The 27,190-nt window shown below is 49.8% G+C and overlaps 1 protein-coding gene across 1 annotated transcript; it reads left to right on the top strand.

Annotated features, from left to right (window-relative positions):
• The first annotated feature begins 1 nt into the window (after nt 1).
• On the top strand, nt 2-25,339 carry TGM5 (transglutaminase 5). The gene is given in 12 exon segments (XM_073799901.1): nt 2-73; nt 392-437; nt 3,703-3,766; nt 3,768-3,819; nt 10,825-10,952; nt 11,518-11,696; nt 17,158-17,293; nt 17,942-18,045; nt 18,151-18,390; nt 23,303-23,463; nt 24,837-24,970; nt 25,123-25,339. Coding segments are annotated over 12 exon segments (1,470 nt in total). The 3' UTR covers nt 25,277-25,339.
• Nucleotides 25,340-27,190: the final 1,851 nt, after the last annotated feature.

The raw sequence follows: 27,190 nt of genomic DNA, 5'->3' as shown, positions 1-27,190 counted from the left end.
GATGGCCTTTAAAGTCTACAATGGCCTTGAGGATTTGGCAGAATCCAGCCGACAGGCTCGGATGCACCAGAAGGTGGCCCTCCAAACCCAAGCTCTTGTAGCCGCCCTAAGGACGGCAATCTCCCATGGATCACAGCATCCACGGGGTCCGCAAAAGGCAACCCCGCCGGGGGCCTGCTTCAAATGCGGAAAAAAAGGCCACTGGGCTCGCCAATGTCCCAATCCCCCTTCTAAGCCCTGTCCCAGCTGCGGGCTTACGGGCCACTGGAAGAGTGACTGCCCTACGACTGGCCCTCCCTCAGCGTCTCCACGCGGGGGGCAGGCCGACCCAACGGCATTACCATTCGAACTGCTGGGATTGGCTGACGACTAACGGCGCCCGGACTCGAAGACCCCCATCACCCTCGCCGAGTCCAGGGTAACGCTACAGGTAGCGGGTAAGTCCATCTCATTTCTGGTGGACACGGGGCTACCTATTCGGTCCTGCCTACTTATTCCGGGACAGTTTCTCCGTCCCAGATCTCGGTCATGGGTATTGATGGCAAACCATCCTTCCCACTCCAGACCGGTCCACTCCCATGTCATATCGAAGGACTCCATTTTACTCATTCCTTCTTAGTCATACCATCCTGCCCAGTTCCCTTGCTAGGCCGAGATGTCCTTTTCCACTTAGGGGCCTCCCTCCAGCTGGTTAGACTTGACCCTAAGGTCCCCTCCTCCCAACTCCTGCTTCCTCTTCTCGGCCTGTCTCTAGAACCCTCCCTCTCCTATCCCCCTCTTCCAATCACCGAACCCAGTCAATCCCCAAGTCTGGACATATTTTCCTATCAGTACATTCTTTTTAATAGCTACGATCACTCCACTGTTTGCATGTACCAAATGTTTCTCATTAGTCCCCTACTTATGGGCATTTTGGCTGTTTCTAGTGTTAGTCTTAGACAGACAAAGCTACAGAGAGTGTCCTAGCACCACATGTCCAATAATTCCCATCCTCTAAATCTGCCTGGGGGCAGGGGTAGTTCCACAGGCATGCAGACACAGTGTGGGCAGAAGGAAGGGCGAGCCAGGAGGAGAGAGCAGGAAGAAGGGCAGGGAGGGATGAGAGTAGGGAGTGGGTCTGGTGGGCTTTGGGGGCAGAGGCCAGACTCAACCAAGCCTTACTTCTGACTTAAAGGATGCTGAGTAATATTCCATTGTATATATGTGCCACATCTTCTTTATCCATTCATCCGATGATGGACACTTAGGTTGTTTCCATCTCCGGGCTATTGTAAATAGAGCTGCAATGAACATTTTGGTACATGACTCTTTTTGAATTACGGTTTTCTCAGGGTATATGCCCAGTAGTGGGATTGCTGGGTCATATGGTAGTTCTATTTGTAGTTTTTTAAGGAACCTCCATACTGTTCTCCATAGTGGCTGTACCAATTCACATTCCCACCAGCAGTGCAAGAGTGTTCCCTTTTCTCCACACCCTCTCCAGCATTTATTGTTTCTAGATTTTTTGATGATGGCCGTTCTGACTGGTGTGAGATGGAATATTACTCAGCCATAAAAAGAAACAAAATTGAGCTATTTGTAATGAGGTGGATAGACCTAGAGTCTGTCATACACAGTGAAGTAAGTCAGAAAAAGAAAGACAAATACCGTATGCTAACACATATATATGGAATTTAAGAAAAAAAATGTTATAAAGAACCTAGGGGTAAGACAGGAATAAAGACACAGACCTACTAGAGAATGGACTTGAGGATATGGGGAGGGGGAAGGGTAAGCTGTGACAAAGCGAGAGAGAGGCATGGACATATATACACTACCAAACATAAGGTAGATAGCTAATGGGAAGCAGCTGCATAGCACAGGGAGCTCAGCTGGGTGCTTTGTGACCGCCTGGAGGGCTGGGATAGGGAGGGTGGGAGGGAGGGAGACGCAAGAGGGAAGAGATATGGGAACATATGTATATGTATAACTGATTCACTTTGTTATAAAGCAGAAACTAACACACCATTGTAAAGCAATTATACTCCAATAAAGATGTCAAAAAAAAAAAAGACGCCCCAGCATCCCTTCCTCCCTCTCCCCCAACCTTATCCCCAGGGGGCCTGCTGGGTCGTGCCAGAACCCAGAACCCTCAACATCTCTCACCACCTCTCACTGCCCTGTCGCTGAACGGCTCAGAACTCTTACCTATCAGCCCGGTGAAGAGGCACTGCCACTGAATCAAGGAGGACAGCTGTCTGTCTGTCTCTCTGTTCTCCCAGTCTCTGTGTCTCTCTTACACACACACACACACACACACACACACACACACACACACACGCATATCTCCCGGCCTCCAAGACTAGGGGTTTCCGACTTGTACTGAGGGCCCCCCTGAGCTGTGGGGAGGAGAGTGATGCCTGTGCGGCCTTCTCTTTCCAGTCTTGTGCCCCACCCAGGTCCCAGGGAGAACCTATAGGGGCTAGGGATTGGTAGGGGCTGAAATCAGGATCAGTGGCTCCCCCATCACCACGGCCAAGATATTGGCTGGGGAGCCCCACACACCCTGTCTCAGGCCACTGCTGCTCCCCACTATGGAGAGGGATGTGCGTGCTCTCAACCATGAACCTGCAGCTCTCACCACACTGGTCCAAAACCTGATAAAATGCATGTCAGCCAGGAGTCCTTCTCCACCAGCGACGCCCCCCCTCAGACTGTCTGAGGCTGCCTCTGAGGAAGGGGGGAGGGTACCATCACCTGACGCTCAGGCAGGGCTTCCAGACAGTTCCAGGACACTGCAAGGAGGACATCTGCCCCCATGGCCTTTTGTTTGTTCATTCTTAATTTTAAAGAGAAAATTCTTTTTATATCATAAAAGGGACATGTTCATTCCAGAAAATCTAGAGAACACCAATAGGCAAAAAGAAAAAAAATACTGCTAACATCTTTCAGAATAGGGTTCAAAATCCTCTGTTCATACACATATGTTTATAACAAAAGTCAATTCGTGCCCTACACATTATGTAACCTATTCAAGCTTAATATATCAAACGTAGATTTCTGTCTAAATATACAATTTTGCACCCATATATTAATAGTGTACAGAATTCTGTGATGGAGATGATCATTTAACTAGTCCCTAAGAACAGGGCCTTTAGGTTGTTTCCAACTTTTCAGTGTTATAAACAGCACTCAGATGAGCAGCTTAAGTATCTAAATCTTTGTGCACTTTCTAAATACTTTGCTTAGAATAAATTCCTACAGAAGGAATGCTGAGGTCAATGCCAACCCCTAGGTTCCAGTTTTCTCATTTCCCACCAGGACTAGTTGAGTGTAGCAGAAAGGGAAGGGAACATGGACTCACATGGGCTCTGTGTTCAAATTTCACTCTACATATGTGTGGTTTGGGCAAGTTTCTTATCACTCTGAGCCTGTTTCCTCAACCTTGAGATGGGGCTAGGAGGTAAATGTACTCTGTAAACCAAGAAATTCCACCAAAGGTAACTTTTACTTCTACCCCATGTTCCTATTGAGCCTGTTGCTGGTGTTGATGGTGGGTAGGGGATGGGCCTCCCCAAGACGCCTCACTCATGCCCTTCTTGGAGTCACCGGGTTCTCTCCCCAGAGCTCAGTTTCCATGGCCCTGGGCCTTCTGGGGGTGGGAATGGAACAGGAAGGGTGGCATGACTTTTCTGCTTTGTGTCCTCCCACTTTGATTCCCAGGAGACGCTGTCTCCTTGGACGGTGAACCCCAGAGGCAGGAGTATGTCGTGAATGATTACGGCTTCCTATCAAAGGAACAAGAACTGGATCTGTCCCTGCCCCTGGAACTATGGACAGGTGAGTCTCAGCCCTGTTCATGGCCCATCCGGGCCCTGGGCTCCTAGGGAGAGGGGAGGAGGACCAGATGGGAGGGTGCCCTTCATGCAAGCTTCACCCAGAACTGCTGACAAGTGGGGACTAAACGGCACCAGGAAGCTGTGAGACATGACCCCACAACTTCCTGGGAGCTAGGGGAGCAGCCATAGAAAGTTGGAAGGTGTTCTTTGCTGATCACGTCTGATTAGGACAACAGGATTTAAGGGGGAAGGACAGCTGAAGGCACACACTCAGGAATTCCACTAAGTAAGAGGGTGAAGATGAAGGGACAACAGTGACAACGGCCATGATGGCGGCTGGTTTTTTGTTTGTTAACTGTGTTTCCAGCGGGGGCCCAGCTGCCACGCTTACTTAATCCTCACAACACCAGGCGACACTCCCTAGGGTCAGTTCTGTCACACTGAGGAAAACTTGTGCCCGGAACATCTCATCCAGAAGCACGGCTGATGAGCAGCAGTGCGTCTCCCTCCCCATTACTATTTGCTCTTTGGTTATTTGCTTTTGAAAAAAATATATATATATATATTTATTTATTTGGCTGCACAGGGTCTTAGTTGGAGCACACAGGATCTTTAGTTGCAGCATGTGAACTCTAAGTTGCGGCATGTGGGATCTAGTTCCCTGACCACGGATCAAATCCAGCCCCCTGCACTGGGAGCATGGAGTCTTAGCCACTGGACCACAAGGGATGTCCCTAGTTATTTGCTTTGATTACGTATCTTTTTATTATAAAAGTAATACAGGGATTTGCCTGGTGGTGGCCCACATCACAAAGTGTATGAAGAACCCAGCAGCAACCACCTCACAGAAGAGGGCCCACAACACAAAAAGGTGAGGAACCCAACATGAACACCCTCAAACCAGAGGGCCCACACCGTAAAGGGGATGGGAACACAGCAGGAACCACCTTAAACCAGAGGGCCAACATAACAAACGGGATGTGAATCCAGAAGGAACCACCACACACCAGAGGGCCCACAACACGAAGGGTATGAGGAACCAAGCAGGAAGCACCTCACACCACAAGGCCGACATCACAAAGAGGATGAGGAACCCAGCAGGATCCACCTCACACCAAAGGGCCCACATCGCAAAGGGGATGAGGAACCCAGCAGGAAGCACCTCACACCAAAGGGCGCAGATCATAAAACGGTAAGGAACCCAACAGGAACCACCTCAAACCAGAGGGCCCGCATCACAAAGGGGAGGAGCAACAAAGCAGGAACCACTTCACACCAGAGGGCCCACATCACAAAGGGGAAGGGAATCCAGCATGAACCACCGGACACCAAAGTGCCCACATCACAAAGGGGATGAGGAACCCAGCAGGAACCACCTCACACCAAAGGGCTCAGATCATAAAACGGTGAGGAACCCAACAGGAACCACCTCAAACCAGAGGGCCCACATCACAAAGGGGAGGAGCAAGAAAGCAGAAACAACTTCACACCAGAGGGCACACATCACAAACAGTATGAGGAACCCAGCAGGAACCACCTCACATAAGGAGGCCGATATCACAGAAAGGTTAGCAACCCAATAGGAAACACCTCACACGAGAGTGCCCACATCACAAAGAGGATGGAAACCGAGCAGGAACCACCTGTCACCAAAGGGTCCACATTACAAATGGGATGAGGAAACCAGCAGGAACCACCTCACACCAGAGGGCCCACATCACAAAGGGGATGGAAACACAGCGGGATGTGCCTCACACAAGAGGGCCCAAATCACAGAAAGGTGAGGTACCCAACAGCAACCACCTCACACCAGAGTGACCACTTCACACCAGAGGGCCAACATCACAAATGGTATGTGGAACCCAGCAGGAATCACCTCACACACCAGAGGGCCCACATCACAAAGGGGATGATTAACCCAGCAGGATCCACCTCACACCAAAGGGCACACATCACAAAGGGGATGAGGGACCCAGCAGGAACCACCTCACACCAAAGGCCCCACATAATAAAACGGTGAGGAACCCAACAGGAACCACCTCAAACCAGAGGGCCCACATCACAAAGGGGATGATTAACCCAGCAGGATCCACCTCACACCAAAGGGCACACATCACAAAGGGGATGAGGGACCCAGCAGGAACCACCTCACACCAAAGGCCCCACATAATAAAACAGTGAGGAACCCAACAGGAACCACCTCAAACCAGAGGGCCCACATCACAAAGGGGATGATTAACCCAGCAGGATCCACCTCACACCAAAGGGCACACATCACAAAGGGGATGAGGGACCCAGCAGGAACCACCTCACACCAAAGGCCCCACATAACAAAACGGTGAGGAACCCAACAGGAACCACCTCAAACCAGAGGGCCCACATCACAAAGGGGATGGGAACCCAGTAGGAACTACCGCTCACCAAAGGGCCCACATCACAAAGGATATGAGGAACCCAGCAGGAAGCACCTCACGCCAGAGGGCCCGCATCACAAAGGGGAAGAGCAACAAAGCAGGAACCACTTCACACCAGAGGGCCCACATAACAAAGAGGAAGGGAATCCAGCACGAACCACCTCACACCAAAGGGCCCATATCACAAAGGGGATGGAAACCAAGCAGGAACCACCTCACACCAAAGGGCCCACATCACAAACGGGATGAGGAGCCCAGCAGGATCCACCTTACACCAAAGGGCCCACATCACTAAGGGGATGAGGAACCCAGCAGGAACCACCTCAAACCAGAGCGCACACATCACTAAGGGGAGGAGCAACAAAGCAGGAACAACTTCACACCAGAGGGCACACATCACAAACAGTATGAGGAACCCAGCAGGAACCTCCTCACACAAGGAGGTCCATATCACAGAAAGGTTAGGAACCCAATAGGAAACACCTCACACGAGAGTGCCCACATCACAAAGAGGATGGAAACCGAGCAGGAACCACCTGTCACCAAAGGGTCCACATAACAAATGGGATGAGGAAACCAGCCGGAACCACCTCACACCAGAGGGCCCAGATCACAAAGGGGATGGAAACACAGCAGGATCCACCTCACACCAGAGTGCCCACATCACAAAGGGGATGAAAAACCCAGCAGGAAGCACCTCACAACAGAGTGCCCACATCACAAAGGGGTAGAGGGACAAAGCAGGAACCATTTCACACCAGAGGGCCAACATCACAAATGGTATGTGGAACCCAGCAGGAACCACCTCACACACCAGAGGGCCCACATCACAAAGGGGATGGGAACCCAGTAGGAACTACCGCTCACCAAAGGGCCCACATCACAAAGGATATGAGGAACCCAGCAGGAAGCACCTCACGCCAGAGGGCCCGCATCACAAATGGGATGAGGAACCCATCAGGAAGCACCTCACACCAGAGGGCCCACATTACAAACGGTATCAGGAACCCAGCAGGATCCACCTCACAGAAGAGGACCGAAATCACAGAAAGGTGAGGTACCCAACAGCATCCACCTCACACCAGAGTGCCCACATCACAAAGGGGATGGAAACCGAGCAGGAACGACCTGACACCAAAGGGCCACATAACAAAGGGGATCAGGAAACCAGCAGGAAGCACCTCACACCAGAGGGCCCACATCACAAAGGGGATGAGCAACACAGCAGGAACCACTTCACATAAGAGGGCCCACATCACAAGAAGGTGAGCTACCCATCAGGGACCACCTCAAACCAGAGGGCCCACATCACAAAGGGTGTGAGGAACCCAGCAGGATCCACCTCACACCAAAGGGCCCACATTATAAAAAGGTGATCAACCCAACAGGAACCAACTCAAATCAGAAGGCTCACATCACAAAGGGGATGAGCAACCCAGAAGGAAACACCTCACACCAGAGGGCCCACATCATAAAAAGTTGACTAACCCAATAGGAACCAACTCAAACCAGAGGGCCCACAGCACAAAGTAGTTGGGAACCAGGCAGGAATGACCTATCACCACAGGGCCCAGATCAGAAAGCAGATGAGCAACAGAGCAGGAACCACTTCAGAACCACCATTCACAAAGGGTATAAGGAACCCAGCAGGAACCACCTCACACAAGAGGGCTCACATCACAGAAAGGTGAGGAAACCAACAGGAACCACCTCACAGCAGAGTGCCCACATCACAAAGGGGATGAGGAACCCAGCAGGAACTACCTCACACCAAAGGCCGACATCACTAAGGGGATGAGGAACTTAGCAGGAACTACCTCAAACCAGAGCGCACACATCACTAAGGGGAGGAGCAACAAAGCAGGAACAACTTCACACCAGAGGGCACACATCACAAAGGGGATGAGGAACCCAGGAGGAACCACCTCACACAAGGAGGTCCATATCACAGAAAGGTTAGGAACCCAATAGGAAACACCTCACACGAGAGTGCCGACATCACAAAGAGGATGGAAATGATGTCAACGATGTCAAACGATGGATCGATGTCACACCAAAGGGCCCACATCATAAAAAGGTGAGGAACCCAACAGGAACCACCTCAAACCAGAGGGCCCACATCTCAAAGGGGATGAGAACCCAGCATGAACCACAAAGGGTATGAGGAACCCAGCAGTAACCACACCAGGAAGCAGGCTAAGATTCAGGCTAAGATTCCATGCTTCCACTGCAGGTGGCATGGGTTCCATCTCTTGTCAGGGAAATAAGACCCCCACATGCCATGGGGCACAGGCAAAAAAATTTAAAAAGTAATACATATTATTTTCCCTTATAGGTTATTACAAAATATTGAGTATAGTTCCCTGTGCTATGTAGTAGGTCCTTGTTGGTTACCTATTTTATATATAGCAGTGTGTATATATTAATCCCAAGCTCCTAATTTATAACCTATAAGGGAAAAGAATCTGAAAAAGGATATATATATATATAACTGAATCACTGTGCTATACATCTGAAATTAACATAACATTGTAAACCAACTATACTACAATAAAAAAATAAAATTGGTATAAAATTTTTAAGAAGTAATACATAATTGCTTTAAAAACTTTATAGAGAAACATTACAAAAATAGGTGCCTAGAATATGAAGGTCTTTCTAAGCACTGTCACCAGCAAAATGTATGTTCCTCTACATTTTGTTTTCTGTGCATATTCTAAAACATGCGATTTTATTTGTAAAAATTGCATCGTATTAATTGCAATGCTCTGCAACTCCTGCGTTACTGAAAGCCTGCCTCTCGCTGAAAGCTCAGCCGACAGCAGGAAGCCCAGTGCCAGGCCAGGGAAAGGATTCTTAAGGCTGAGCCCCAGCACAAAAACACTCTCGGGGTAGCAGGGGAGAGGGCCAGCTCTGGCTTCTCAGAAGGGGTGTTGCCTGGAAAATCCTGAGCAGGGGGCTTGTAGAGCTGGTATCAGTTTAATATGGGTCCCTCTCCTGGACTTGCCCAAATAGAACTCCAACATATGTAGCATCAGGCCTAGCCTCGGCCCCTGGGGTGGCTATAGTCAAGATGAGACATGGCAGCCTCAACTGGTCCCAACTGACATCCCCAGCTCCTCACGCACCATGGGCAGATGCGGATCCTGGAAGTGAGGAGTTGATGCCTTCTGAGCCCTGGGTTCTTCTCTCTCTCTCTCTCTCTTCTTCAGTGAACGTATATTGAATGCCTGCTCAGTGCTAGGCAAGGCACTGGGTGCCAGAAGCATGAAAATGAATGAAACACTGTCCCTGAGCCCACAGTAAAGTGGGGACTTGGTCACATAAGCAGGTCGCTTATTACACAGTGGGGTATGTAAAGACTGAGCGCCAGGCAGAGGGTGTTCTGGGAGCCTGGAGGAAGAGCACTCGGCTGGGCATGGGGGTGCCAGGGAAGCTTCCTGGGAGAGGGTGTGCTTGAACTGAGTTAGCCAAGTGAAGGAGGGGGAAAATATCCCAGTCAGAGGGAAGCGTGGGCAAAGACACAAAGGTGAGAAAGGGTCTGGCCTGCTGCAGGGGTTACAAGGAATCTGGTGTTGCTGGAGCAAAAAACGGTGAGGCGGCGGGGGGTTACTGAGACATGAGGCTGGAGAGGTAGAAGGGGGCCAGATCAGATAGGGTCTTATGCACCTTGTAGAGGAGGTTACAGCTTTGATCCTGTAGGCCACAGGAGCCGTTGAACATTTTAAGGCAGAAAAGTGAGCCAATCAAACTGTCCCCTGGGGATAATGGATCAGAGAAGCCTCCGAATCCTGATTATTGCCCAGTGTACCATGGGAATAAATGGAACACTGTCGTTTACTCTCATTCAACAAAGATGCACAGAGTCACTACTATGTGCTGGGCACTGTGCCAGGTCTGGGGGTAGAGTTGTGAGAACAACTGGAGAGAAACACGCATACAGTCAGGCAGGCAGGACAGACCTTGGCTACCGCATTGTAACAGAGTCTGATGAGTAAGAGACGTGGTCAGGGCCGTGGAGAAAAACCTGGCTCACGGAAAGCCTCAGAGGAAGTGGTGTTCATGACAAGCCTGAAGGATACGGAGTCAGCCTGCCTTCGCTAAAAATTTTCCATAACTCACATGCTATTGGTCAATCCAAAGCCCCACTGGATCACAGGTGCTGTGGCAAGTCGGGGCCATCACCTCAGCACTAGCTGCCAGTGATGAGCTGGGTCAGCAGGTGCGGGTGGAAGATGAGGCAACGTGGCTTTAGCAAGAACATCCCAGGAGCTCCATGAGTGTGGGATTAAAGGGGAGAAGAGGGAGAAACAGATGTTTCAGCCAGTCAGACTCATTGGGAAAAACTACAGGAATTTAACAGGCAGGACCTACAAACTGGGTGAGTTGTGACCCCAGAGCTTTGAGACCCTGTACCTGCCCCAGAGGCAGGGCAGTCCATAGCTGTGCTGCTAGACACAGTTTCCTTCCAAATGGGCTTGTATTCCACAAACGCACTCCATTGGACAGCTGGGAGGGGTGGGTCATGCATTTCTTTTCATCTCACGTGTGCCAAGTCTGGGCACCTTGCCTCTCTGCATCTCCTCTCGCAGTTGGAAGAGAATATCATAGACATCTGCCTGGAGCTGCTAGACAAGAGCCTGAACTTCCAGATTGACCCAGCCACAGACTAGGCCCTGCGGGGCAGCCCCGTCCACGTCAGCAGAGTGGTGTGTGCCATGGGGAGGCTGGGTCTCTTTCTGCCCACCCAGGGCATGTCCAGGGAGGGCGGAAGCTGTGCAGGGGTGCCCTGCCCACTCACGGTTGCCCCTGCAGTGAGGGAATGAAGAGTCGAGAGGCAGAGGCCCTCCAGCAAAGCCATTTTTGATGAGACTGATGAAAGAATGTGGGTAACAGGTTTTCTCAGCTGAGCTCTGAAAGAGCTGGATGTGGGCCATCACCTTCATTAATTCCAAATTGCATTTTTTGGGAAAGACTAAGTGTAGCTCTGGTTTGGGAAATAGTCTCATTGTTTCTAAATTTCTGCTCTTAGAGCCAAGCTCTGGCTTTGCAGGGATGGGGCATGGAGGGGTTAAGAGGGTGGGTAGAAACAGAATAATACACTAATTAACAGTGGTACACAAGTCAGAATAGCTGGCTTCCCACCCTCACCCCTTCCCCAGCAGGTAAAATGAGATCAAAGCCTCCTGCATCTCAGGCCCAGGGTCCTTGCAAAGGCAACCCACACCTCACATCTCGTTGAGGAAAAGGCTGCTTCTAATGCTTCTACATATGGCTTCTCTTCAGATCAACAGCAACGATGACCGTGGGGTGCTCAATGGAGACCGGAGCGAGAATTACGCAGACGGCATCAACCCCGTGGAGTGGACGGGCAGCGTGGCCATCCTAAAGCAGTGGCATGCCACAGTCTGCCAGCCAGTGTGCTACGGGCAGTGCTGGGTCTTTGCCGCTGTCATGTGCACAGGTAGGGAGTGGAAAGGGCCCCACGGAAAGATAAAAAATACAATGGCTCATGTCGCAACCCTCTGAACCATTCTTGTCCCAGAAATCTCACACAGTTCCCACCAAGGGACATTTGCAAGGAAGCAAAACGTCTCATCAGTGACCTCAGGCTTCACATATCTGAGCTCATTTCAGAGGGTGGTTCTGAGGGGGAAACCACACACTTCTCAGAACCTGGCGCCCTTCCCTTCTTTTGAACTTGGACAAACCTAACAGAATCCTCTTAAGAGCCTGGCTGGGAATTGTCCAGGTCTAAGACAGGAAAGAGGTGAGAGGCCAAGTAATTAGAAAACTTACAAACTGATTAGTGTCCTTTCTGAGCACAGAGAATGGGCTTGATGAAGATGCATACATGGGAGGGAAAGGTGTGTCTGAGCAGGGGTATGGGCCACGGGGCCAGAGCAAGATGGCAGACGAAGAACAATGACCTTGAATCTAGAGTTGTCACATGTTCAGAGGGCCTGGAGGCCTGATTCAGCCCAGGGAGTCAGGGGAAGGGGGACCAAGAGAGATCAGCTTCTCAGAGGGGGAGTGAATGCTACATTAGTAGAAGAAAAGCTTAAAAATTGGTACTGGGAAAGAGGGCAACTGGAAATGGGTTTGCTGGTGACAAGAGGAGCAAGCTGAAGGCAGGGGAGGAGGCTGTTGAGGGAGGGCACACCTGGAAATGAGTTATATACTGCAGGTAGCAAGAGGAGGCTTTCTGCTTCACTCAGGGCCACACTTGCTTCTGGTCCTCAGCCTGCCCCCAGGCCTAGGCCGGCTCTCCGCCTTCTGGCAGGCGTATCTATGTACCTGCCTTGGGCCACCATCAGGAAGTTATTCTTGTTGGCTGGGCAAAGAGGTCAAGTATGGCTTTTTCTCACAAGACTCTCTAGTCTAATCCAGGGAAGCCAGATCTGCCCACAATTTGGTGTTTATTGAGGGCTCAGGCCTTTTGTGTAGAAATTCCCTGTATGCAAAGGCTGGTGCAGTGTGCGTGTGTGTGCGCACGCGCGCTGGACCCATCTCCAGGCTCTCGCAGGAAGCCTGTGGAGCCCCAGGCTGCTAAGAAGCAGATGCCAGCTCCCTGTCCAAGGGCACCAGGAGGTTTCTGTCAGCACCCACACAGGATGACTTCATATGGGTTGGCGAGGGGGAGCTACTCCTCTGCAGCTGCACAGCCCCATCTGGAGTCGGATGCCTTGATTGCCCAGGGGTAAGAAACCAGGAATTCGACAGCTTTGATGCCCAGAGTCACAGACATTTGGGTGAACTGGGATGTCTGAGTCATCCAGGGATCAGGCGTAAGACTGAAGGCAGAGAATGTATCACTCCTGTATATGTGAGAGAGGGAGCCTTCCTGGGCCTGGAAGAGCCTAGAGTCTAATGGGCCAGGTGCGTGTGTGTAGAAGGAGAGGGTCAGGGGTTTGGGTGTGGTTGTCTGGAACTTGTTGGTGAGAGAGATGGAGCCAGTGAATGGAGATTATGGTATGAGAGCAGGCCAATTAAAATGTTTATGAGAATCACGGCGCTTTGGTGACCTAGGAAGCAAAGGGTTGGGCAAAGTGGGTCAAACGTGGCCGGGTCCACCTGCAGCTCCATCAATACCAGCCTTCCCCAACAGGGCCACCATGTTTTACATTAATAAATACGTCTATCAGTTTGGAAAACTCATTCATTCATCCAACAACACATACTGAGTCCTTATGCTAGGCACTGTGCTTCTAATAATCTTGGTTATAAAGATGGATAAGACCCAGCCTCAATCCTCCACTAAAAGTCAAGGATTTAGTCAAACTCCTTAATCCAATACAGTTGCCAAAGCATGTTGTTAAAAATTATTATTATTCTTTAACAATCACAATAGCTGACACTGGGGACTTCCTTGGTGCCGGGCATTGTGCTAAAACCTTGACAGCCTAGAGTAATGGTGAAGCTTGGGTTCAAATACCAGCACTACCATTAATTGTCTGAGTAACCCTGGGCAAGTCATTTAACTTGTACCTCAGTCCCCTCAGACATATGATGGGGAAATTAATAGTACCTACCTCGTCGGGTTATTGAAAGGACTGACTGAGTCCATACATGGAGAGCGCTTAGAATAATGCCTGGCTACAGTGAGAATTCAGTAAGTTCTAACCAGGATCACCTTGTTTGATTCCCCAGAAGAGCTTTAGAGGTAGGTTCTATCATTATCTCCATTCTACAGATGAGGAAATTGAGTGGCAGGGCTAGTCTCACATTGAGGTCTGGCTGGCTGTAACCACTAGACTATACTGCTGCATGAACGATGCTAGCAGCTGCCATTTAGCCAGCATCCCCTGTGCTTAAGGCACATGCTGGTTACTTTACAGTGCTCACAACCATCTGCAAAGTAGGTACCATTAATTACAATCCACAGATGAGAAAACTGAGGCTTAAGGTGACCACGTGACTCCAGTCTGACTCAGAAGTGCATTCTCCCCTCTGCAGCCCTTCCTCCCTGTATTACCTGTTTTAATAACAACAGCATATTGACTTCAAGCTTCCTAAAGAAAAATCACAAAAAGGAGATTTTCCATGCATCAAAGATACGATTATAATTTTTTGGACAGATGTTTCCTTGACATCAATTTACTTGGCTGTTACTTTGGGAATTTCAGAGAAATCCCTGACCTACCTTCCTTCAGTGCTCATGTCTGACTGCTCCATAGGTCTCTCTCAGTCATTAGGCTTTTCCTGTCCTGGCCGTCCACTCCTTGTGACAACGTCAGACCCCTCAGCCCTGAGGTCTATGAAGTAGCCTGGATGCCTTGCTCTGTAACAAGGGAACAGAAGGGACAGTGATGTTCTGTTGCCTGAAAATTCTCCCCCATAAGGGTTTCTCTTTTACGAGGGACTCAGCTCCCACCGAATTATCCATGAAAGAGTCACGTGAGTCTCATGTCAAACTGAGGCATCAGGACTGATAGCCTGCAGAAGTGAGGTTAAAGAAAACTCACTTCAACATGAATTTAATGAGCATCTACTCTGGGCAGCACTGTGCTAGGAATGAAGAAACGCAAGAAAAGTATTTGATCTGAGCCCTACTCTAGGGGGATTTGTAATCTGGCTGACAAGATAAGATAAATATATGAGATCATAGAGAGCTTCATGCATTGATAAAATGTGTGGCATTGGTGGCTGGAATCAAGTGAGAGCATGGGAAGGGAGATTAGTGTGGCATGGAGTAGTCAGTGAAAACGGCACAGAGGAAGGCGCTTTGAGAATGATGCCTTCCCAGCGTTGCTGGGACGTCTAGTGAAGTTGCAGTGGGGTTTTGAGATCAGAGAAATGTGGGTTTAAATCCTGCCCTGGCTCTCCTCTTCCCGCCATGTGACCTCAACCTCTCTAAACTTCAGGTTTTTCCTCTTCAAAGGTGGGATAATCACAGCGCTGTGGAGAGGATTAAGTGTGATTATGCCTGTGCAGTGATTGGCACCATGCCTGGCACCTATGAGGATGACGATGTCATCGACTGGCAAGGAAGCTTGGAAAGAATGAAAGACAAGCTCGGCTGGGGATGTGCTTAGTGACGGCAAGGTGTCCATGCAGGCTCAAGATTCAAATTCAGGAGTCGTGGGCAAGGAGTGAGAGATGAAGCCACAAGACAGGAGGAGCTCTTTGCGGGGGTACAGAGAAAGCAGGACAGACGGGGCAAAACCCCGTGAAACATGTATGTGCACAACTGTGCAGATCTGAATGCTGTCAGCTCCCTTCGTGTGATACCGGAGCTACAGCCTTGGCCTTCTCCCTATGTAAGAAACAATTCTTGTCCCTCTGTTGCCTCACTGCGACAGCTGTTGTCCCCTATCCCAGTCCTCTCACAAGGCACGATGAGGAAGTGGTGAGAATGGATCAGTGCAAATCCATTACCACTCAAAGCTTATGCTCTACCGACAATCAAGCTTGGTAACCACAGCACAGCACACAGTGACGGTGCTGTGCTGAAGTCGGAAATCACCAGAATCGACAAAAGATTCAAGACATTCATTCACCCATCCAGCAAAGATGCACTACGTTTCTGCAATACAGACCTGCCTTGTATTGTTAATGGTTGTATAACGATAAAGCTGACTATCACACAATCCCTGCCCTCAGGAAGACAGACTCATAAACAAATCATTACACACCATGTACCATGTCTAGCAGAGAACTCAGAGCGCCATGAGACCAATGACCTGTGCTCAGGTGGAAAAGTGCCCATCCCGCCATGTCTGGCAGGAGTTGACAACACCACTGGCACTTCATGAATTCATCAATCATGGTGAAGAATGGAGGCTTGCTCCTTGCTCTCCCTGCCCACCCCTCCTTGGCATGTGCTCTTATTACCGTAAGTGTTATACACCCTTCTGACTGTAATCTTAACATAAATGTGCCCATGCAATGCTCCTGAGTCACTTGCATGCTCTCGCCTCACTCCTGTCTCATGCTCCTTCAGTGGCAGCTTTTCCCACCTTCACCCTCCCCTCCGAGGCGGTCCTGTGTCACCTCCACCTACAATTCACTGTCAGCTCTGCTCACTCCCTGCCCTCCATTCCTTGCAGATCTGTGCAGACCTGCCGTTCCAAGGAAGTGCATCCTCCCCCTTTGGGCTTCTCTGCATCCAGGGATGTGTCCCCACCCCAGCCTGGAAGGGCTTTGTGCCAAAATATAAGAAGGAGCCTAAACTAAAATCTATAAGCAAATAAATGCTTAATATAAATAAGTATCTAAACTAAAAATTATAAACATTTTAAAATGACAGTAGTATTTGTGAAGAACCCTTAGAAATATCTGTATTTTTTGACTCAGTCATTTTACCTCTTGGAATCTGTCCCAAAGGGGGAAAAGTAGAATTGATCTACAGAGATGTCCATCACAGTATTATTTACAACAGGGGAAAAATTAGAAACCAAGCAAATGTCTAAAAATAACCTCTGCTGAAGTGAAAAAAAAAAAATATGTGAACCCATAACAATACCAAAAAATGGGAGAGGGGGATTGAAATGCTTTTCTTTATAGAAGAATGCCAGCTAATACAGGTAGAAGAAATGACAGTGTTAGAATATAATCATTTTGGTACCACCAGTATAATAATTAATTCAGGCAAGGATCATCAAGGATGCTTGTCAAGGCAAGTCAAGCTGCTGAGTCTTGCCAAAGGAGGCATGCCTCTCCCACCCTACTGGCTGGGGCAGGGGAACCCAACACTTGCTAGACCCTCTATTGGCCCTGGCAGTGCTTGTCTGAGCAACCAGCTGCCTAACCTCTGTGTGGAGCCCCAGGGAGAAGAGCTCAGAAGGTGGGGAGGGAAGTTGGAAGTGTCGCCAACCCAGTGCCCCAGGCAGCTCCTGCCTGCCAAATGCATGATTTCCCTGAGCCTAAGGGAACTAAGTCCAGGAATCCACAGCCCACAGGAGATTTTTCTGTCCTTTCTACAGTGATGAGGTGCCTGGGGATCCCCACCCAAGTAATCACCAACTTTGACTCTGGCCACGACACAGACGGAAACCTGATCGTAGATGAGTATAATGACAACACAGGCAGGACTTTGGAGAGTAAGAAGGACAGTGTCTGGTGAGAGACACCTTCTCTTTCTAGGGCAAACCCTACCAGCAGGAAGCAGGCCAGGACTGTACCTATGAGCCTGCTGCCCTCTCATGCCTCACCCCCATTTTCACCAGCCCCAGGGCTTGCTAGCCCCAGCCCCGAAGGCTGGGAGGCAGCTGAACACAAATAGGATGATTTTCTGAGTCTAGAATTGTCACATCACAAGAGCTCTCTGCCCTGGGGGAGTTTTCCCCTTTGTCACCTCCTTCATTTAATACTCAGCCTGTGGCTCTGACCACAGGAGGGCCTGAAGTCTCACCTCTGGACACAAAAAAACCTCTGCCTCTGTGACTGCTTCTGTGAGTCAGCAGCACATACAGGAAAGGGCTTCAAGGGTCTCTTTGAGAGAGAGTGAAGGTTTTTTAACTTCCGTTGCCTCTGGAAACCTTCACTCTTATTTACAAAGAGAGGAAAGCTCTTTTCCAGGCAAGTTGAGGCTCACAGGAGGAAGAGCGGTCACCTGTCACCCACGGAGGGGTGCAGGCCTGTGGTGCCCTGTCTTTCTATCTAGCCGTCCATCACACATCGCCCCCTGCCTTGCTCCAGAAAGAACTTGAGCATCATAAACTCTCCCTCAGCTTCATGTGACACCCACTCCTCTGGCTTCTCCCTCAGGAATTTCCACGTCTGGAATGAGTGCTGGATGGCCCGGAATGACCTCCCTCCCGGATACAGAGGCTGGCAGGTGCTGGACGCCACACCTCAGGAGATGAGCAACAGTGAGGCTCTTGGGAGGACAGGCAGAGCCCACTCCCACAGAAACAGACCCGACTCCACCCGGCCCTGCAGTCACAGCCCACTGAGGCCCCCCTGTTCCCCTTTAGGCCTCTACTGCTACGGCCCTGCCTCCATCAGAGCCATCAAAGAAGGAGAGGTGGATCTGAACTAGGACACAGCCTTCGCCTTCTCCATGGTAAATGCTGACTGCATGGCCTGGCTGGTCTTTGGAGGGAAGGAGCAGAAACTTCACCTGGACACCAATTCTGTTGGCAATTTTATCAGCACCAAGAGGATCCAGAGTGATGAGCGGGATGACGTCACGGAAAACTGCAAGTACGGAGAAGGTACGACCAATCCCTGTAGGCACCTTCCCCACTACCCCAGAGAACCTCTCTGCCAGCTGGGGCAGCCCTCTGGGGTGTGGATGGGCAGGACCCAGGCCCACTGTCTCCTCAGCCCTACAGGTTTTTTTTTTTTTTTTTTTTTTTTTGCGGTACGCAGGCCTCTCACTGTTGTGGCCTCTCCCATTGCGGAGCACAGGCTCCGGACACGCAGGCTCAGCGGCCATGGCTCACGGGCCCAGCCGCTCCGTGGCATGTGGGATCCTCCCGGACCGGGGCACGAACCCGTGTCCCCTGCATCGGCAGGTGGACTCTCAACCCCTGTGCCACCAGGGAAGCCCAGCCCTTCAGTTTTAAGGTCCCAGTTGGGGTGTCCCCACTGTCTCACTTCCTCATGCCCACCACCACCCCACTCCCCACAGGCCAGTGAGCACCCTCCACAAGATGGTCACATTGATTGCAGGGCCACTGACAGGCATCCCATCAACAGTGTATGAATTCCTTGCGCCTGCCTTCCCGAAAAATCAGCCTCCCACTGAAGATGGCAGGGGATTGAGTAAACTCTCTATTAATTTTATTAATTTCATTTAGCTTATTGTTTGATTCACGTTTCATTGGGTGTTTGGAGGACAGGCCAGACCACAGCCAGCACCGAGGCCCATGTAAGGCCAAATGTTCACTCCTACGTCCACCCTGTGCAGAGGATGATTCTGAGAGATGGGAGCCCTAGCAGGGTCTTCTGACCCAAGCCAGCAAGAGCAAGGGGCATCTACATCAGTCAGCTGGACTGATTCCTGGAAACTGAGACAAACCACCAGTTTCAACCACCAGGGAGCCAAGCAAAAATATGCAGTCCAAGAGGGCCAGAAGCAGGGTGAGGGGCAGGACCCAAGCAGGAGTGATTCATGACTACACAGGGCGGGGGCGGGGGTACCTGAGGTTCCTGGGAGCGCCAGCAAGTGGGTGTCTGTGGTGTGTCCATGTCGGCCTTTGGGGCCAACACAGAGGAGCTCCAGAGTCTGAGCCTGAGAGACAAGCACTGAACACATCCAAGGTACTGGCGATCATCCCCTCCACCCCCGTTCTCTCTGTGGCTATTTTGGTGAGGGATCCTGAGGACAAGTGGTTTATCACTGAGGAGATTCAAGAACTACTGGACAGGTACATGTAAAAGCATGAGATTAGATCACTCCCTAACACCATACACACAAATAAGCTCAAAATGGATTAAAGACCTAAATGTAAGGCCAGACACCATCAAACTCTTAGAGGAAAACATAGGCAGAACACTCTATGACATAAATCACAGCAAGATCCTTTTTGACCCACCTCCTAGAGAAATGGAAAGAAAAACAAAAATAAACAAATGGGACCTAATGAAACTTAAAGCTTTTGCACAGCAAAGGAAGCCATAAACAAGACCAAAAGACAACCCTCAGAATGGGAGAAAATATTTGCAAATGAAGCAACTGACAAAGGATTAATCTCCAAAATTTATAAGCAGCTCATGCAGCTCAATAACAAAAAAACAAACAACCCAATCCAAAAATGGGCAGAAGACCTAAATAGACATTTCTCCAAAGAAGATATACAGATTGCCAACAAACACATGAAAGAATGCTCAACATCATTAATCATTAGAGAACTGCAAATCAAAACTACAATGAGATATCATCTCATACCAGTCAGAATGGCCATCATCAAAAAATCTAGAAACAATAATGCTGGAGAGGGTATGGAGAAAAGGGAACACTCTTGCACTGCTGCTGGGAATGTGAATTGGTACAGCCACTATGGAGAACAGTATGGAGGTTCCTTAAAAAAACTACAAATAGAACTACCATATGACCCAGCAATCCCACTACTGGGCATATACCCTGAGAAAACCATAATTCAAAAAGAGTCATGTACCAAAATGTTCATTGCAGCTCTATTTACAATAGCCCAGAGATGGAAACAACCTAAGTGCCCATCATCGGATGAATGGATAAAGAAGATGTGGCACATATATACAATGGAATATTACTCAGCCATAAAAAGAAACGAAATTGAGCTATTTGTAATGAGGTGGATAGACCTAAAGTCTGTCATACAGAGTAAGTGTCAGAAAGAGAAAGACAAATACCGTATGCTAACACATATATATGGAATTTAAGAAAAACAAATGTCATGAAGAACCTAGGGGTAGGACAGGAATGAAGACACAGACCTACTAGAGAATGGACTTGAGGATATGGGGAGGGGGAAGGGTAAGCTGTGACAAAGCGAGAGGCATGGACATATATACACTACCAAATGTAAGGTAGATAGCTAGTGGGAAGCAGCTGCATAGCACAGGGAGATCAGCTGGGTGCTTTGTGACCGCCTGGAGGGGTGGGATAGGGAGGGTGAGAGGGAGGGAGATGCAAGAGGGAAGAGATATGGGGATATATGTATAACTTATTCACTTTGTTATAAAGCAGAAACCAACACACCATTGTAAAGCAATTATACTCCAATAAAGATGTAAAAAAAAAAAAAGAACTACTGGAAGGAAGGAGAGTGAGCCAGGGAGGCGGGGAAGGGAAGAAAGCCAATGCAGAGCACCTTGTCAGGCGGGGTTAGCACTGTGGGCTGCTGGGCCTCAGTCCTGCTGGGGGCCCTGCCAGTGGGGTGACCTGGGAAAATGCAGGACGAAGAATGCTGTTGTCTAACCATGGCCCAAATTAGTTCTTGTTAATCTGAAATCCAAATGAAACTGCCCTGTATTTTTATTTGCTAGATCTGGCAACCCTATCAGAGATTTAGTGTAAAGTGTAGAACAACACCGCAGATTCATCCCACCCATGAGGCAAGGGGCCTAGGCTCTTCATCCACCAACTCCTTTCAGTCAGGGGTTGAGGGCTGCTCCTTAGGGGGCGTAACTTCCCTAGCACTCCTGGCCTGCTCCACACATGGGCGGAGTCAGCTCTGGTGGCAGAGAAAGCCACAAAGAGCCGCAGGTGCTAGAATTTGAAATTAGGGCACGTGGGCACTGACACAGCAAGTGCCAAGGAGATGTGAGTGGGGCACTGACAGCATGTGCTACAGAGGTCCACAGGGTTCTGCTGTGAACTTGGGCCGGGGGTCCAGGGGGTGGTTGGAGCTATTTTCCAGTGGGCCTGAGTGTCCTGTTCAGTCAGATAGCATTCTGTCTCCTCCCACTGGACTGGCAGAATCTGGGGGTCGAGCAGCCCACAGATGAGCTAAGTCTGATTCACACCTCTCTGGGCTCACTCTTACTGAAGCCAATGTTGCAAGATCCTCTTCTGCCTGGATCCAGGCTTAGAATGACCCCAGAGCGAGGGGAGAAGAGTGGCCTCAGCCTGGGGAGATTGTGGGGTTGCACTGAGGGGACCAGTAAGTGCTCAGTGAAGGCAGCTGCTGGGATTATTAGGGAAGCATGGATGAGTGTTCCTGCACATCCTGGCCACAGCGCCTGCCCAGGACTGAAGCCTGGGTACTCTGGAAACTCGGCTTCCTTAATTTCCTTTTTTTTTTTTTTTTTTACCGTAGCTTCTCAGTTTCTCAATTTCCAGGAATTAGTCTTCAACTGACCCATAATTTGGTCCTGGAGCAGAAAATCACACCATGTCCTGTTGTCTTTAAGGTTTATTCCTCTGCATTGTGAGCCTTCATCTTTCCCTTGGGGAACACGGGATAGAGTCCAGTGGTCGTGAGCACAGATTTTCACGTCAGATGAATTTGGTTTCCACTTGACTCTGCCCTGTGCAAGCTGTGTGACTTGGGCGAGTGACATGACCTCTCTGAGCCCCATTTTCCTCATCTGTATATGGAATGATAATAATAATAGTAATACATCTCTCTCACAGTTGATATGAAGATGAAAGGTGTAAGAGCTCAGCAGAGTGTGACTCCTGGAAAGACTTGATGACTAGTAAGGAGCCTTTGTTATTGGAAATGAAGGTTTTAACACCCTGGTGGAGCCTTCACGGAGGGTATTCAGCCAAGGGTTACCCTCTGGGTCAGCCTGGCCCACAGCTGGTTCTGTGCTCTGTCCTCCCAGGTTCCCTCCAGGAGAGGCAGGTGATTCTGAAGGCTCTTCAGAAGCTGAAGCCTGGAAGGTCCCAAGGCTCCCTCCAAACAAACTTCCAGGTCCATGCTGCCAAGGGACAGTCCTAGGAGCCTTGCTACGCCTTCCCTTCGGCCCAGTGATGTTGTCCAGGTCTCCCTGACATTCCAGCTGCTCGACCCACCCGACATGGGCCGGGACATAAGGTTTGTCCTGCTGGCCCTCAACACGGCGCCCCAGTTCAAGGACCTCAAAGTGAACCTGAGTGCCCAGTCTCTGCTGCATGATGGCAGCCCCCTGCCCCCATTCTGGCAGGACACAGCCTTCATCACACTCTCTCCTGAAGAAGGTATGGGCTCTGGGTATGGGCATGGGGACAGTCTGTGAACACAGTGGCTTATGGAAATGCCAGTGGGGTCAAGCCAGCCAACAAGGGTTTGGGGGCAGACCCCTGTGACACTGGTCTTCCTAGTGTCCCCTCCAGCACAGAGTCTTCCTCCTTCCCTTCCTTCCTTCCCTCTCCCTCCCTTCTCCTCTCCTCCTTCTGTTTCTTTCCTTTGTCCTCCTCCTTCTTCTCCAATCCTTTCTTTACTACTTCAAGGAATATAGCCTGGGTTAGTGGGGAAAGCCTGAGCTTTGAAGTCATCCAGACCTTGGTTACAGCCTCAGTGCACCCATTTACCAGCAGAATGACCCTAAACAAGCCATTTCACCTCTCAGCCCCTCCATCTGAAAACCGAGTACCTACTTTACTGGGGATCAGTACAGGTTGGCCCCCTCCTCTCTGTAGAAGGGTCCCCAGATCCACCCAGGCCCAGCTGATTTCCCCAGCGAGTCTCACCTCATCCTGTGTTCTCTCCCTAGCAAAGACCTATCCCTGCAAAATCCCCTATTCCCAGTATGGCCAGTACCTGTCCACAGACAAGCTGATCCGCATCAGTGCCCTGGGTGAAGAGAAGAGCAGTCCCGAGAAGACCGTGGTGAACAAGATCATCACCTTAGCCTGTCCCGGCATCATGATTAATGTAGGCAAGAGCCCTGCGTGTGACCTGAGGGCTCCTTGGGTCCAGCTTGGGCCGGGGGCGGTGGGGGAGCCCCCTGAGAGCTTGCTCAGGAGAGCAGCCCCTCCTGTCCCCTGCCTCTTCTGTGGCCTCCAGGAACCTCCCACCAGGAGCGGGAGGTTTATCTGAACACACTCTGTCTCCATCCTCTTACACCATGAGAGGCCTTCCCCAGGGTCAACATGAGGAAACACGGGCTCAAATGGGAGGGTCCTGAGAGGGGGAAAAGCACTGCGCGAACAAAGGTCAGCTTAGGTTTGACTTGCCATTTCCTGGCTGTGCATCCTTGGACAAGCCCCTGGGCTTCTGCATCTTGAACTGTCAATGATGGGATTAGACCAGATGGCCTCCAAGGACCCCTCCTTCTCTGACATTCTGGTGGGGAGACTTCACAGGGCCCTTCCTGCCAGTGCTGTCTCCCCAGTGCCAAGTAGCCCCCTGGACCCTGCTGAGTGAGCCTGGGGTGCCCCCTGGTGGGGTGTGTCTGGCAAGCCCAGCCACTGGAGTCTGTTTTAGGGAGGGTTTCCAAAGGTGCCTTCAAGTTTCCTGAGGCTACTTCCTTCTCTCTATGCCCCAAATGATCCTTTGCTCTTGACTCACGCACTGGTGTGAAAAGAAATCAAGCCAGTCTGGGCTTCCCTGGTGGTGCAGTGGTTGAGAGTCTGCCTGCCGATACAGGGGACGTGGGTTCGTGCCCCGGTCCGGGAAGATCCCACATGCCGTGGAGCGGCTGGGCCCGTGAGCCATGGCCGCTAAGCCTGCGCGTCCGGAGTCTGTGCTCCGCAACGGGAGAGGCCACAACAGTGAGAGGCCCATGTACTGCAAAAAAAAAAAAAAAGAAAGAAATCAAGCCAGTTAAGATACGAGGGTAGGAAGGGATGGAGTCAGATTGCAAAAAGAAGAAACCAGCAAAAATTGCCAAAAAATATTCTATCCACTCAAATTATGCATGAGAATCCTTTGGGAGCTCTTGCTTATTTCACACTTGGATGAAATCCTTGGAGCAGAGGAAATATTACTGGAGACTCCCAACTCATCAGACCTTTCCATATGCTGGGCTGAGTAGAAATATTTTACACAAACATCCATACATGTATAAGTGAAGTAAAAGTTTCATGTAACAATATCTTTTGTGATGTACACTGATATTCTCTTCTATTTCATTTTTTAAAATGTTAATGACAACCCATTAAGTTGTCCATAGTTGGAAAAACACAGGCCACGGAAATCCAGCTCTTCAGGAACAGATCTAGGGAACAGTGCCCTCCATAAATGCCTGGTGAACCGGGGGATGAGACTAATTCTCTGCTCCCTCCTCTCTGGATTTCCCTGTTCAGGCTTTAGGAGCAGCCATTGTGAACTGGCCACTCTTCATACAGGTGATATTTTCAAACCCTCTCTCGGAGCAGGTTGAAGATTGTGTACTGACTGTGGAAGGAAGTGGTCTCTTTAGGAGACGGCAGAGAGTGCTGTGAGTGCTCCGCCCTCCCTCCCATCTTATCCTGGGGGTAGCACTGTCCTTTCTGGACACAGGGAAAGGGGAGGCCTGGTTGCTGCGTGGAAAGGGACTGTGGGGTTATCATAATCCTATGGTTTTCTGACATTCTCCTTTCTCTGCTGCAGCATTGGAGTCCTCAAACCCCATCACAGAGCCAGCCTCACTCTGGAGACTGTCCCCTTCAAGAGTGGCCAAAGGCAGATCCAAGCAAATCTGAGCAGCAACAAGTTTAAAGACATCAAGGGTTACAGGAACGTCTATGTAGACTTTGGGTTATAAATTCTGGGACAATGAGGTGGACACGTAGATGTTAAGCTTCAGGGAAAGAGCAGGTTCAAACGCAAGCTGTGCCATTCCCCACCCAAACAGAGGCTTCTCTGGGCTCCGACGTGAGCAGCAGAGAGATGCTGGCAATGGATAGTCCCCTGGGCCATTTGCACAGCTCCCCAGGACTCTGTTAAGGGCCCAGGAATTCCATGGTGTCCCGCCCAGAATTGTGAGATTGGCCACGCAGTCCAGAATTGTTGGACTTGGCCATGATTTACTGATCCCCAGGTGTCCAGAAAAGAAGAAGACTGGCTGAGCAGCTCACTGTCACTTTGTCATTGCAATGGCTACTTCCCTAGTACCAATAAACTTCAGCCCTCATTCTCATCTTTGTGCCCATACAGTCAACACTTCCCCCACAGCAGCTCCCACCTGTTCCCTGGATTCTGGGAGTCTCCTACTGTTTTACTACCTGAGCCCACTCACTCATTCAAGAAACATTTACTGAGTGCCTGGTATGTGCCAGGCACTGTTCTGAGTGTACAGGATGAAGTGGTAAATAAAGCAAAGTCCCTGCCCCCCTGGAGCTTACATCCTGCCGGGGGGTGGGGGAGACAGAGAATAAACATGTCAACCAATAAGGAAGGCGCTTACAGATGGTGTATCAGTCGTGATTGAGTTAGGAAAACAAAAGGTGTTTCTACATGCTACTATCTTTGTGACACAGAAAAAAGTCTGGAAGATCTCTCACTTGGCCATCCTTTGAATCCCTTCCCAAATCACATCCAAGAGGTCCCTCAGTCTTAACAGTTCCAACCCCTTGGCTGAAAGTCCACCAGTGCGTTGTGGTCTAGCATGGCCCTGGGATGGCTGTGTTCCAGGGAGAAAGCCAGCTGAATAATGCAGTGAGGTAGATTTTGGGTAGGGAATGAAATACTCTCAGACTTTTCTATTGGTTGCAGCTTGTGTTTATGGTCCTACTGAGCACAAAGCAACTGCAAGCATTATCTCCTCTGGGACACACCCACTTTCTCACAGCAATGCGAGAAGCTCTGCACAAAGGCATGATACACCTGCCCTCTAGGAACTGGCTACCTGACTGAGTCAGCTGTTTACGGTATATATTAAATGCACACATTAAATTAAAAAGTTAAACACTTCTATTATATATGAACAAAAGGGTAAGTGCAGTCAATCAGAGAGAGAGGAGAGGGTGTGGTGGGAATTACAGAGTAGGTTGATAGCCATGTTAAAGGGAGGGCTGAGAACCAGGAGAATCCTGGCAGCATGGAGCTAGAGGCAGCCTATAATTATTTTTTCTATAATTATCATCTGACAATTATGAAAAATGGCTTAAGGAAAACATCATGGAGGGGAGCATCTTACAGAGACAATGACCTCTGAAACACTTAAGCTACCGCACTTCCAGACTCTTTCACAAATCCTAATTTTTTTTTTTTGGCTGCCGCACAGCATGCAGGATCTTAGTTCCCCGACAAGGGATCGAACCCCTGCCCCCTGCAGTGGAAGCTCAGAGTCCTAACCCCTGGACAACCAGGGAATTCCTACAAATCCTGATTTTAACATCATATTCATTTACTCTTTTCCTCAACAAATATTCACTGAGTTTCTACTAGGGGCCAGGCCCTGAGTTAGGCACCGAGGACATAAGAAGGACCAAGACTCGCCCTCATGGAGCTCAAGTCTAAGCATATCAAGAATGAAAAATAAACAGGAGATTACAATACAGAGTGGTGAGAACCACCATGAGGGTGAGTACGGGGTGTTGTGGGAGCGTGAGGAGGGGCAGTTAGTCCAGTCTTACGATTGTGGATCAAGGAAGACTTCCTGGAGGGAGTGGCATTTAAGCTGAAAGCTAAAAGCCCAGGAGTTAGCCAAAGAGACTCAGCCGCGTTGAAGGGTTGG

The sequence above is a fragment of the Tursiops truncatus genome, chromosome 2, assembly GCF_011762595.2.
Source record: "Tursiops truncatus isolate mTurTru1 chromosome 2, mTurTru1.mat.Y, whole genome shotgun sequence".
Classification (NCBI taxonomy): domain Eukaryota; kingdom Metazoa; phylum Chordata; class Mammalia; order Artiodactyla; family Delphinidae; genus Tursiops; species Tursiops truncatus.
This window is presented reverse-complemented; position numbering and strand designations above follow the sequence as displayed.